This window comes from Rutilus rutilus (assembly GCF_951802725.1).
Source record: "Rutilus rutilus genome assembly, chromosome: 2".
Lineage (NCBI taxonomy): Eukaryota > Metazoa > Chordata > Actinopteri > Cypriniformes > Leuciscidae > Rutilus > Rutilus rutilus.
This window is the reverse complement of record NC_140210.1, coordinates 32,295,509-32,309,778: the sequence shown is the minus strand read 5'-3', so window position 1 is coordinate 32,309,778 and position 14,270 is coordinate 32,295,509. Positions and strand designations below refer to the sequence as shown.

Below are 14,270 nucleotides of genomic sequence, written 5' to 3'. Positions count from 1 at the left end.
AAGAGACACAGAAAGAGACAGAGACGGTAAGACGGAGAAAGGATCGAGTCCAATGTCATCTATCACACTTTCCAGGAATCCCATTAGAAAACTTCATACATTTGCACATTTTTTGTGAATTCAAGGTGTCATACACGCCAAGCAAGGGCATATGTGTGGAAGGCAAGACCGTGAATCACTACTAAACCATATGTGCACCATAAATACATTATTCATTTCCACCTTAGAGAAAGGCTGAAGATAGGGGACAGTGTGACCCCATTATAGAAAGCCATCTCTAATGAATAAAGGGCCAATAAGGTCTGTAATATATGGAAATATGATTGTGCTGTTATCCTCGCCTGCCATTGACTGTGACCAGCCTGAGAGTCTTCTCATCCTAGCCAGAAGGGGGCGATGTGAGGACAAGGATTCAACTTTAGCTGGGAGTTCCGTGTAGGTCGCAATAGATTCACAGGCTGGGGTTGTAATGTAATTTAATCCTGCAGCTAACGTATGTCACAAGGTAGCAAGGTGAATCATTCATTGCGTTTCCATTAACGCCAATACGTTGGGTTTACTACTCTTTCTTCTTCTCTCAATCAATCAGAAAGAAGTCAGGGAAGAAAGCTCTGACTTCTCAGTGGATCAGTCATTGCACAAATGAGCTGTGATCCAGATAGAGGGCCCGCTTTCATCTTGTAACAGGCGGTAAGATCTATATTAAGGCTTCTTAGCTGCGTACGCTTCACACATGTGAATACGCCAGACTAGGTTGCTCAGCCAGCAGTCGAGGCAAGAGGTAATAAAGTATTAAAATAAAAGGATGGGGGATTTCGAAAGCCAGAAGGATTCTGTTCCACGGTCGAGGGCGGCTTGCAGGAGAGGCTCATTACGTACCCGTCTCGCCGCAAAGTCTTCCGCATCTCTCTTTCAGTGCCGATGTCTCACAGAGAGCAAAAAGCGTTCCTGGAGACCTAAACGGATGCATTTTGTCTTCCCCTCCTATGCTTCTTTTTCACACTCATAAAAATGCCTCAACCTTCTCCTTCAGAAGTAAACTTAGCAAATTGGCGGAGGAGACGTCACCCCTCTAGCAACACGGCACTGACGGAGGAGTCTTAGCCCACGCGAGAGGCTTGAGTGCGTGACGAGAGAGCCGTCAGCTCAACTTTGGCTTGTTAACTGCTTTAGGCAGATGTTATGTACTGTAGGGGGACTTTTCACAAAGAATTGAAGAAGATGATAAACAGCATACAGGGGAATAGGACGGCCTGGTTACACCAGACAGAGTTAAACAGAACTGTTTGTGACAGTATACACATCGAATGGAAGGCAACAAATCTCTGTTGTGGTTTGCAATATGTGTCAAAAAGCCCTGGGTCTGCAGAATGGATGGAATTTATAAACCCCACTAAAATGTTTGAGGGTTTGGTGCCACATTCATGAGTAATGTTTTTCAGTAAATATCTCTGCTGCCTTTCCTGTGAGTGAGTCAAAGAGAGTGAGTATGGGAGAGTACAGATACTGTATGCAGGTCAGAATAAAATGTGTGTCATAGTGTGAAATAAAAACACAAAGTAATTCTCACTTAAAACGGAACTCTAGTATTCCACGGAGAGAGCTCAGGCTTTGCATCCTACTGATCCAACTATCCCTCTTAACTCTCCTCAGAGATTGGCATGTAATGAGAAATGTCTCCTAGTACTCAGAGTGTATTATGTATGATATGAAAAATATTACTTTCTGTATTGATTTTGTGTATGCATTTCCCCAGCTTTGATTTTTCATAAGCATTTTTGCCAAATGACAAATCACTAAATGAATAAAACTTGAGTCGCAAGAGAAACCAAATCCCTGGTTCATACGCTCAGATTTGAGCTGTTTATTACTTTTACTTAAACCCTGAATACTGTTCAAAGTGTACATGAATATTGATTAATATACATTTCTCTATCCTAAATCCAGTTTGCAAGGGTTGTTTTAGAATTGTTAAATTTATGATTTTCAATTAAATATACATTTTATTTAATTTATACAATTTTATGTGAAATATACAAATATATATATATATATTTTTATATATAATATATATAAAAAGGTTATATAATAATTATATATATATATATATATATATATATATATATATAAAATTATTATATAACCTTTTTATATCTAATCCACTCTGCCAGGCAGTCAACCTTACTGACTACTTCTATCTGTAGATTTTGTCTTATGTATATATATATATATATATTGAAAAAAACACAAGATCAATTAAATTATTTTACTTCATATACCATCTATTAATATTTTTTTAAATATGTTTAATAATAATCTGTGTAGATTAAATCTGTGATGATTTTTTAAGCAATCACAGCGCTTTGCTTTAAAATTTGTCTTTTGCCTTTGTTTGTTCGACCAACTGCTTGGTCATCATAGCTATAAAAATATGAATGTGTTAATATATTAATATATGGCCATGGATTGGTCAAACTTCAACATTAAAGACATGACACATTCCAGTGAAGCAAGTAAGAGAGAGAAAAAAAGTCTTATATTCAGACAGAAAATATATATTATACTTTCGTAAAAAAAAAAAAAGATTAAAAAAAAGCTGACAGAAAGAGAGAGATTTATGTCCGCCTCTCTAAACGTTTTAGGTACGCGTTGGTCGCATGTAGTCAGTAATGCTGACAGCCTGGCAGAGCGAAATAGATATAAAGAGGTGTGTTTGATCCCTGACAGGTGAGTTTGGGTTGAGCCAGTGACTGCAGAAAATATGACATGCCCTCAGGGCTTGGAGGAGGAGTGGGATGCTGGATGAACTACAGTGGGCTGCACTGGCCACAGCAAACCAGCAACCTGAGAGGAAGGAGAGGTCTGGATTCCACAGAAAGTCCCAGAGGTCTGTGGATAAAGCCTTGCAGCATCACACTAATGTTAACATTCTAATCCACATGTGTGCAGCAGCAGTCATGGATGGCTGCTTGTAATACTGTGTAAGTGTGTGTCTTTGTGTTGGTATACATAAGCAAGTGAGTGAGCGAGTCTTCACTCAGACCTTTGCAGAGGAGATGCAGTGCGCCTTCACATATAAACACAAACACACACACTCCGCCACACTCAGGAAAGCTGATTTTCTCAAGACCTCATATCTACCCCAAAAGTTAATCCACAGCTTAATGCCTGGTATGGCTAGTCTGGGGCGCAACGTGTTGTGATGTGATAGGGGACCAAAAGACACACACACACACACACACACACACTGAAGGTTTCGCTATCTTCGTGGGGACTCTCTGCCTACTATCTACTGCAGTGATCCCCAGCCAGAGCTGGAAAGATATTGATTTTGTTAGGTTACAACTATAAAATAGACGTTATGACTAATGGCTTAAAATGATATTTGTAAAATAAAATAAAATAAAAATAAAAGTTAACAATTATTATTGTGATTTTTTTCTGGCAAATAATCACTTAATTTTAAGGAAAGAGATCAAAATAGTATGTGTGTCAGGATTATGTTCAGTTTCATTGTCTTCTGTTTAATTTTTAGTCATGGCTTTCTTCGTCACTGTTTTGCCTGTGTTCTAGTTAATGATTAGTTTACTAGTTTGCTAGATTAGTTTACTAGTTTGACAGATTAGTTTACTAGTTTGACAGATTAGTTTACTAGTTTGACAGATTAGTTTACCAGCAGCCATATCACCCTGTAGCCCAAGACTGGTTGCCCACTGAAGCTAAGCAGGGTTGAGCCTGGTCAGTACCTGGATGGGAGACCTCCTGGGAAAACTAGGTTGCTGCTGGAGGTAAGTGAGGCCAGCAGGGGGCGCTCACTCTGTGGTCTGTGTGGGTCCTACCGCCCCAGTATAGCAATGGGGACACTATACTGTAACAAGCACTGTCCTTCGGATGATTCGTTAAACTGAGGCCCTGGCTCTGTGATGTCCTTCGCAAGAGTAGGGGTTTAACCCTGGCATCCTGGCCAAAATTTGCCCTATGGCCTCCTAATCATCCTCATATACTGATTGACTTCATCACTGTCTCCTCTCTACCAGTAAGCTGGTGGGCGTTCTGGCGCAGTATATGGCTGCCGTCACATCATCCATGTGGATGCTGCACATTGGTGGTGGTTGAGGAGATTCTTCCTTCCATATGTTTAGTGCTTTGAGTGCAGAGAAAAGTGAAAATTGCAGTGTCACGCATGGTTTTTGTTGAGTTGCTTTTTATCTCTTATATTGAAGCCTCTTAAAGCTATGAAGCTCTCATTCGCTGTGTCTCATTTTGAAGGCTGTGTCCTCCGGAGGTCGCATTTGTCTGCAGCACACGCCATTGATGCAGCTTCATTTCAGCAAACTGACCACTACATTCCAAAGTCATTAAGAAATTACAACAATTTAGGCTTCCCTAATGATTAACAGTCAATTTTATAATGGAAACTGTTCTGAAATAAGACATCCTGTATGATGTATGAGGCCAACAAATGCGACCTCCTGAGGATGCAGCCTTCGAAATGAGACATGTTTCGGGAAAAGATTTGTAGCATCAGGAGTGTCGGAAACAGTGCCATCTTGCAGAGGTGGACAGTAACAAAGTACATTTACTTGAGTACTGTACTTAAGTACACTTTTTGAGTATCTGTACTTTACTTGAGTATTATTTTTTCTGGAAACTTTTTACTTTAACTTCACTACATTTGAAAGACAAATATTGTACTTTTTACTCCACTACAATTCTGTCAGGTCCTTGAGTAGAAATGATTTTGGTTGCATTTCCGATAGATCATGAAATAGTTAACAAGTGTGTGAATATTTTGAATACAAAAGGAAAAACAAAATAAAAGCAATACATCCGTCATACAGCACTATTGTGTCTGTGGTGTGTCACGTGACAAGCATGACGCGTCGCCATTGAAATAATAAGGTATTACGTTCTAAAATAACAGTCGCCTTAAAAAAAGTCGGCTACATTTTTAAACTTACGTGCGAAAGGGTTAAAGTGGCAAGTGATCCATTTCCACCCCTCCTTCAACTTCCTCCACAACTCTACAATGAGCGAGTCAGTTTATGTGGATGACATATTTGAACATCACTTTTCTCATTTGCACTTAACAAAATAACAGCTCTTTGCCCATTGCATCAAATGTCTGACACCAGACCATTAGCAAACTAAACACATTAATAAAATAACCGATTCAATATTTCTCAAACAGCGTCAGTTTACTCAAATTGTTTCTGTTTGAAAGGAAGCTACTTGCTGTGTGTGTGTTTGTCACCCACAGTAAAACCCACTGTTTTTAATTTGAGAGAATTATTGCAATAATGGGCATTTTAATTATCATTATTGACAATTCTAAACGATATATCAAGTAAAAGGAACACATTTCTGCTCACAGTAAGTATAGATGACCTGAGCACTTCTGGCTGTGAGGGAATCAGAAAAAAAAACATTGTTGGGAAAAGTTGCTCTACTGCTTGTGAAGCTGAAGGTTAGAGTGCAGAACAAATACTAAACTCCGAATCATGGATTGACGTGAGCTGTGGTGGAAAGGCTGGTAAACAAAACAAAAAAAGTGCACACGCACACTCTGAAATGCAATGGCAGAGTATGGAAATGAAAGACATTGGATTAAGGTTCCTGGCTATCAATTGAGGTTGTGCAGGTCACTGGTCATAGTGACATTTATCTTCTATTCATGTACAACAATGCAGGTTTAATGAGGTCAGTCACAATGTCTCTGTGCAGCAGATTTAAATGAGATTTTGAAACAGAAGGGCACATAAAAAGATCAAGTAAATTGGAGAGTGAACAATAAAACATATAAAAAAGGCTAAAAACAATTGCAGAAATGTCATGGAGCACAAAGAAAATTGAAATTGAAGGTACAGCGCATGTTCTTTGATTCTCCAATGCTTTTCTTGAAAAAAAAAAAGACAAAGAGTAAAAATATATATTTTTTTCAGTATTGTTTGATAAATACACAATCTTTTATATAATATATAGTCCATATAAAACAAAATATTTTGTATTCATCAAACAATCCTGAAAAGAAAAATATATACAAACATACATATTTTCACTCTTTGTCTTTTTTTTTTTTTTGCACTGCTAAAAATAAGAAATCAAATCAGAATATTAGAATGATTAAGAGACACTGAAGACTCATACTTTTGAATGGTAGTGTATATATGGTGAACGTGATTTCTCCAAGTACAACATATTCCTGGATCAACATCTTTATTGATCCTGGAACAACATTCCAATTAACCAATCAGATTTGAGGGACAAGTTTACAGTTTATGTCAAGTTTAGGCTTACAAACCAGGGTTAGGGGCTTCTATGTCAGTGTTATTCACTCATCATTTCCCTATGATTTCAGTGATAAGTTATGGGTATGGTTAGGTTTAGGAGTAGAGATAGGGTTAAGACTAAATCTTTGGACAGGAATGTTGATCCAGGATAAACAAAATATGTTGGTCCAGGAACATGTCTCGGTGACCATGTATATATTCACTGTATATTGTTGTGGCCATTGGCATGTACAGACCCTTTCCAAAAAATTTGAATATCATGGAAAAGTTTATTTATTTCCATAATTCCATTCAAAACGTTAAACTTCCATAGATTATAGATTCAGGGCCCACGACTTAAATGATTTCAAGTATTTAGTTGTTTATTTGTACATAATTTGGGCTTCCAGCTCATAAAACCCACGAAAAGAGGATTTCAAAAAATTAGAATATTACATGAAATCACACATAGTAATTAGAATTAATTAATTAAGTAATTACACAGTGATACCATGGTCATTGAACCAGGTTTTGGTTATTTTGGCAGTGTGGGCAGGTGCAAATCCTGCTGGAAAATGAAGTCAGCATCTCCATAAAGCTTGTCTGCTGAAGGAAGCATGAAGTGCTCTGAAAATGTCCTGGTAGACGGCTGCGTTGAGTGGACAGCACAGTGGACCGACACCAGCCGATGACATGGCTCCCCAAACCAACACAGACTGTGGAAACTTCACACTGGACTTCAAGCATCTTGGATTGTGTGCCTCTCCATTCTTCCTCCAGACTCTGGGACCTTGGTTTCCAAATGAGATGCAAAATTTGCTCTCATCAGAAAAGAGGACTTTGGTCCACTGTGCTTTATTAAATCCAGAGTCAACGCAGCCGTCTACCAGGACATTTTCAGAGCACTTCATGCTTCCTTCATTTTCCAGCAGGATTTGCACCTGCCCACACTGCCAAAAGAACCAAAACCTGGTTCAATGACCATGGTATCACTGTATAATTACTGTGTGATTTCATGTAATATTCTAATTTTTTTAAAACCTGTTTTCGTGGGTTTTATGAGCTGGAAGCCCAAATTATGTACAAATAAACAACTAAATACTTGAAATCGTTTAAGTTGTGGGCCCTGAATCTATAATCTATGGAAGTTTAACGTTTTGAATGGAATTATGGAAATAAATAAACTTTTCCATGATATTCAAATTTTTTGGAAAGGGTCTGTAATGGTCAAAGACTGACTTTACTCACTGATATGGGTCACTGGGGTCTGGTCCTTGTAGCTCAGGTGGGATGGGAATACGTTTGTAGTACATCTCCCAGTCAAACGCTCCCCTCATGGCATCACCTGCCTGCGCCTCGTATCCAAAGTGGTTATGGTCGATCACGTCTATCATGGGACACACAATGGTTTTGGGGTTCTGGGCGATCTGGTCTGCAGGCAGAAGGCAAGGAGAGAAAAGGAGAGGGAATGTTAGGCAATGCGAGAAATCTATAATTTCTGTCTCGTCGCCACACTCCGTGGAGAAGAGGAAAGAAGAAAAGAAAGGGGAGGCAGTGCATCTCAGGAGTCTCCCTCCTCTCCTGGATCACTTGCTCTCCTTCGCTCTGCTTGGCTGAGTGTGGCGACCCTGTGAAATTTAAAGCCGCCACAGCCACCCTGCGATTAGAAACAATTACAGCGCTTCAAAGTAGGTTTGCTCCATGGAGGGCCGAGCAGAAAGGACCCTCGGCCCTTAACTCTATCTCTGTCAGTCAGCAGCCGCTAAGCCGTCCCAGATCTGTCACCCACACTCTCCCTCAACACCACTGCACTACTGGACCATGGAGAGCACAAGGAGAAAGCAAAAGAGAGAGAACAGACCTGGTGCGTGCTTAAACACAAAAACACACATTAAACACATACATCATAAAGATTAAACTTAAGAGCACAATCTGTACAGTCTGTCTGGAAGTGAGGCTGTAGGGACTATTGCAAGGCTCAACACTTTAATAATACTCACACTGATAATTCCTTAAATGGAAGAATTATGGGTTTATTCAACTACTTTTATTTTAGAAAATAAAGTTCTTTTATACGTTTTTTTATGCATTTGGCAGATCCTTTTATCTAAAGCAACTTATATTGCATTAAAGGTAGATATTTTATCAGTTCATTTATTCTCTGGGAATCGCACTTGTGACTGTGGCTAAGAAATTAATACTTTAATTCAGCAAGGATGCATTAACTATGGTACGGTGTTTCCTCCAGGCAACATAGTCTATTTTAGTTTATTTTTAATAAAATGGGACACCCATTTATTGGTCAAACCTATTGCAACTCAAATACTAATCCATGAAAGTGAAAAAAATTAAAAAAATAATATTTGTACCCCGGGGTACATTTTGTATTGCACAGGTCACATGGCTCTATATTTTTCCTATATTTCCTCCATATTTGTCCTAATGAAAAGTGCATTTTTCTCTAATTTGCGTCCAGTTAATCACCCACAAAAAATATGAGTCACCTTCACTGTAAAGAAGTATTTTCAAGAACTTTACATTATATATCATCATCATCAAAAAAACAAACAAACTGTGTGTTGCCTCAAGGCAACATTGTACCACAATAGAACTGCATAAGGCCATACCAGGCATACTAGGTTGGAATACAAATATATTTTACTTTTTACTTTAGAATTATCTAAATAGATTTGCATTTTTGCACGATTTTGTAATGCACTTATAAGAATAGTAATTCACATACTATATCTTCAAATATTATGATCTGCACATTTTCTATAGCACCTAAAAAAAGTATAAAACACAACTGCCAGTTGATGAGGGTAAGGATGAGGTGTCAGACTGTGATGAGGAAGATGAGGCCATAGAGACATAGTGAATCCTGCAAGGAGAGAGTGAAGATGAGAGCGAAGATGGAGATGAGGTTGAAGATGGAGATAACTTGAAATGATAACTTGATGATATGAAGGTTTGGTAATACTTGTGTTCCACTATGGTACAATGTTGCCTGAGAGCAACAGCTGGATATGAAATGTTACTTTTTATTAAATATGAAATTTGTAATATAAACTGGATAAATGTGTTTGTTCAAGTGTCTGGTTAAATATGTTGATGTTTTCAATAAATATATTTCTTTTTTCTATGTGAAAATGTCAAATGTATCAATTTCTCCGATGCGGTACAATGTTGCAAATGAATTAAAAAGTAATGAAAATGTTTATTGATATTGTTATAGTGTCCAATTTTAAGCAGGAAAAACACTTCTTTTTTTTTTCCTCATTGATATCATATTGCGTTAAATGTGACAGTAAGGATATTTATGTAGTTCTTTTGAACTTTCTATTCATCAAAGAATCCTGAAACAAAAATGATCACGGTTTCCAAAAAGATATTATGCAACACAAATTTTTTGAGTACCAAATCATCATATTAGAACGATTTCTGAAGGATCATGTGACATTGAAAACTGGAGTAATGATGATGAAAATTCCGATTTTTTTGTGTTAAATAACATTATTTGATGGAAATAACAGTGATGGAAATTCAATTTTGTGAAACTCCTTTTGTCTTGCTAATGGCAAATTTAACAGAAACATATTTTAAATGTATAAAATGAAATGACATTTTCACACATTTTGTATATTTTGACAAAATTATACAGCTTGAATGGAAATGAACACTAAAAATCGCAAGTGATTTTATCTTGATTTTTCTTTGTTTGCACATATCACATCTCAAGCTCTTCACTGACACTGAACTAACATTGAAGTAGTTGAATTCACTATTTGTTAAGATTATAAATATTAAAGGGTTAGTTCACCCAAAAATGAAAATTATGTCATTAATGACTCACCCTCATGTCGTTCCAAGCCCGTAAGACCTCCGTTCATCTTCGGAACACAGTTTAAGATATTTTAGATTTAGTCCGAGAGCTTTCTGTCCCTCCATTGAAAATGTATGTACGGTATACTGTCCATGTCCAGAAGTTTCTAAAGCGACGAGAATACTTTTTGTGCGCAAAAAACAAACAAAAATAACGACTTTATTCCACTATTCATTTCCTTCTCTCTGGGCCTCGAGTCTTTTCACGTAGTATAACTGCGCAGCGCATCTGTGTTGTACGTCACACGTAGGCTCACTATTGGCTGACGCTGGTCATGTGTGTGATGCGTGTGATGTGCAACACAGAAGCGCTGCGCTATTACACTACGTGAAAAAACTCGAGGCCCAGAGAGAAGGAAATAAATAGTGGAATAAAGTCGTTATTTTTGTGTTTTTTTTGCGCACAAAAAGTATTCTCGTCGCTTTATAAACTTAAGATTGAGCCACTGTAGTCACTTGGACTATATTAATGATGTCTTTAATACATTTTCTGGGCCAGCAAGTTATAATGCCTTAGAAGCCTACGGAGGAGTGAGCCAGCTCTCAGATTTAATCAAAAATATCTTAATTTGTGTTCCGAAGATGAACGAAGGTCTTACGGGGTTGGAACAACATGAGGGAGAGTAATTACAGAATTTTCATTTTTGGGTGAACTAACCCTTTAATACATTAAATGTAAAAATTCATTTTTGTTATTTTTTTATGATGGATTTTCATAGTTTAAGATTAAATGTCTAAGTCTGGGAGAAGGGTTAATACAAAATCAATACGTAAAAGACATTTGAAAAGTTGTAAAAAAATCATTTTAAAGTTATTGTGAAATGTTTCCAAGACCCTTTAAATGTAAAGAACAAATTTAAAAAGTTGGAATTTGTAAGTTTTCATAAAAATCCTGCTGGCTGAAGTTGAAGAAACACCCTATATAGCAATTTTCTGAATATTACTGCTCAACCTCCACAAGCCATACTCTGCCAAACTCTGTTTCCTCTCTATTTATAACTGGTGTGTGGTCAGAGTAATATAGCAAGTTCTCAAAGGGTCTCCTGTCCATATACTAGCCAGGCTGAACTACACTTAGTAAGTGGACAACCAGTAAACTTAAAGAGTTGCAGGGTTAAAATCTGTTGCCTTTCTCTTTCAGCAGACTTTTTTTTCTTCTGTTGTATAGTGAATATAAGCTATTTTGATCGTATACTAGTCGCTTAACCACAATGGAGCACAAATTACAAGAATGCATATATGTATTGCAGCTCAATCCTACAAATAGCTGTTTTGGTTACATGAAGAATTTACTGTCGGCTTTGTGTCATTAGTTAGGCTAGAGGACGTCTTCTGTCGAGAGCTGTTGGTTTTGCATTTGTTTACGTGTGTGTGTCAGTTCAAGAAGAGGCTTTCCTAAAAAGCTAGCGCACAAACAACCACCTGCGTTCTCCTGCCAAAACTCACTTATCACGCCTTTGTTTTCTCTCTGGCACCGAGTATCCACTTTCCTACAGTAAGAACCCGCTCTGCTGTAGCGCTTACTGGGGCAGAATCCTTTATTTGGTTCTTTATCCCTTTGCAGATGTCTAAATATGAAAACCAAGGACCCCATCTGATGGCTGCCCAGTTGAGGGAGACAAGTGAAGAAGAATTTAGAAGAAGACTAAGCTGAGATTTTTGCATTGCATGTGACTGATTTTTGTAAAAGCAGCAAAACATCACCAAACCAGACTGACCAGAGTACACATTTTAACAACATTTTAGCACAGTTCTAAAAACAACTTGAAGAGAAATGACAAAGGAGGCAAAGATCAGAGCAATATTGACACACAAAGGAACATATAGTACGATACAATTTCAGTTGTTGTGGAGATGCTGGAAGAGGCCTTAAATTTCCTTTTTTGAAGAAGAAGAAGAAGATTTAAGGCCAGTTTTCTCTGAGGAGGTCAGGTAAATTTGTGTTTATCAGACATATTTTGTGATTTTAAGCCAATATGAATTACACATGTTTGTGTTTTTTTCACACAACCTTAGTAAAAATGACTGTTTTTCAGTGGTCCTCTGAGAACATTTTATTTCGTCCAGATAGGAATGTCTGTGATCATTCATTTTCACATGAGCAAGTCCCCTAATTTATTTTGAATCAATACTGCAACTAAAGTACAGGTGTACCTTCATTACAAAATGTCTGCCAACTTTCTAGGTAACAGTTGGTGACAAGTGCAGTTGGCATGTCAATTAATAAGGAGTTTGTTCTGTGTTTGTTTTGCTTGAATTGGCTGCATCCGAAATAGCATACTTATTTTTTACAAACGAAAAACAGCATGTGACAAAAAAACATACGTCCAAATTCACAGTACTCATAAAAGTACCCGTAGGACCAACTTCCTCTGGTGAGATTCTGAAGCAGGCATACGATGGACATTTTACTATCCCATGAGGCCCCAGGAGAGGATTTGTGAATGGCAGTGAAGCGACGTAACTGACGCTGGTAGGTCACATGATAATGACAACATGTCAAATGTAGTACATCCGGGTTACATTCATTCTACTTTTGGTGAGTCTAGTCAGTTCAGGTGTATGTTCAAGCTTATGTTCAAATGTTCAAATCTTGTTATGTTCTTAGACAAGCCAAGTTCTAGTCATCGTCTTGTTTTGTTTATATGTATTTTGTTTAATAAACTGCGATTGGGTTCTTCAGCTCACCCTCAGTGGACTTACGCTACATCAAGAGATTATGCAATTTAGGAGGCAAACTTTGAGTAGGTTTTTGCATTCAAAACTGAGAGTCTGTGAATTTGCACTCCCAATAATCACCTTTCATGACAGCTACACAGATTAAGGTTAATAATTAAGAACGTACAGTACTAGAGCATCCAAAAAAGGGCTAAATCCACATTCTGTTCCTATTATATGCTTTGGAATACAAAAGAGATCTCTAAAAATAAAATAAATAAAAAAATAGTAAAAAAAGAATGTCATTAAGTTTTTTTCACACTCTTAAGGCGAGACACTACAGGTGAATAGGGTAAAAATTTTAACTAGCAGATATCACCATGAAACTTTCCCAGTTGATTACCTACATTAAGATGAGAAAAAAAATTATTACAAGTTTTCTGTAATTTAATGTTTAAATATGCAAATCAGGCAATATCTAATCAAATATGCACTAATTTGCATATATTTTAAAAAACGATATCTGAGTATTGGATAAAGCCAGATTAAAAATTATTTTTTCATTGTGTTCACATATTAGATGGGAAAAAAATTACAGAGGGATTTATGGATATCTACTTTTGTTATCCTGTAAATCAGAAAATACTGTCAATAGCCTTAAAAAAATTATTTTCGCCATGTTTTTTGGAATAAAATGTTATATAAATCAGGCTAGGAATAATATATTTACAAATCCCTCTGTAAATGTCTTCATAATATAACTAGGTACAAGTCTGGAACGTTTGGTGTATATAGGTGCTACTGAAGTGGAGATTTCGTCCTTGGAGTATGAGAGAAAAGTCATTTTGAGAAAACGGGCTTTAAAGATTTTTCATCAGCCAATGAGCTTGCGCATTCAGCCCTTTTACTTTCACGATTGGTTGCTGATAAAAAGGAAATGACCATATTTGGATCAGACAGGATTGTACAGAGAGAGAGAGCTTCCTAACGGTGCTTCTGATGACAGGCTGACGGCAGAGATCGCGGAGCAGCACGTTGATTAAGAACGCGAACTTTTGTTGAATTTATGAGAAATCTACAGACGCAAACAGACAAAGTGTAATAAAATAAAGACCTAAATGTGTATTTTTGACTTTTTTTCAACACAAGTCTGAAAGAAGACATGTTATTGAAGACAAATATCCCCAAATCTCAAACTTGACCAGTAAAAAAAAAACGATGTTTTTGCCTGCCGTGTCTCGCCTTAAAACAAATCACAGTGTTGACAGCAATGTTGTTTATCCAGCAAATTGTAGGCAAATGCGTGTCAGTATAGAGTGCAACAGTAAGTAAGGGCCCTATTTCCCAGCAGCCTTGGCTTTGGAAGTATTTTACTTATTTTTCACATAACTATATTTAATTTAATTTGAAGCACAACAAATGGCATCAATCAATCAGTCAATCAGTCAATCAGTCAATCAG

General features: G+C 37.2%; 1 protein-coding gene across 2 annotated transcripts in view; it reads right to left on the bottom strand.

The window, feature by feature from the left end:
• galntl6 (polypeptide N-acetylgalactosaminyltransferase like 6) overlaps positions 1–14,270 on the bottom strand; it is a 233,271-nt gene that overhangs the window by 25,528 nt on the left and 193,473 nt on the right. For both annotated transcript variants that reach the window (XM_084402886.1, XM_084402887.1), the window contains one exon: positions 7,518–7,701. In XM_084402886.1, coding sequence (XP_084259012.1) covers positions 7,518–7,701 — 184 coding nt within the window. The remainder of the gene's footprint in view (positions 1–7,517; positions 7,702–14,270) is intronic.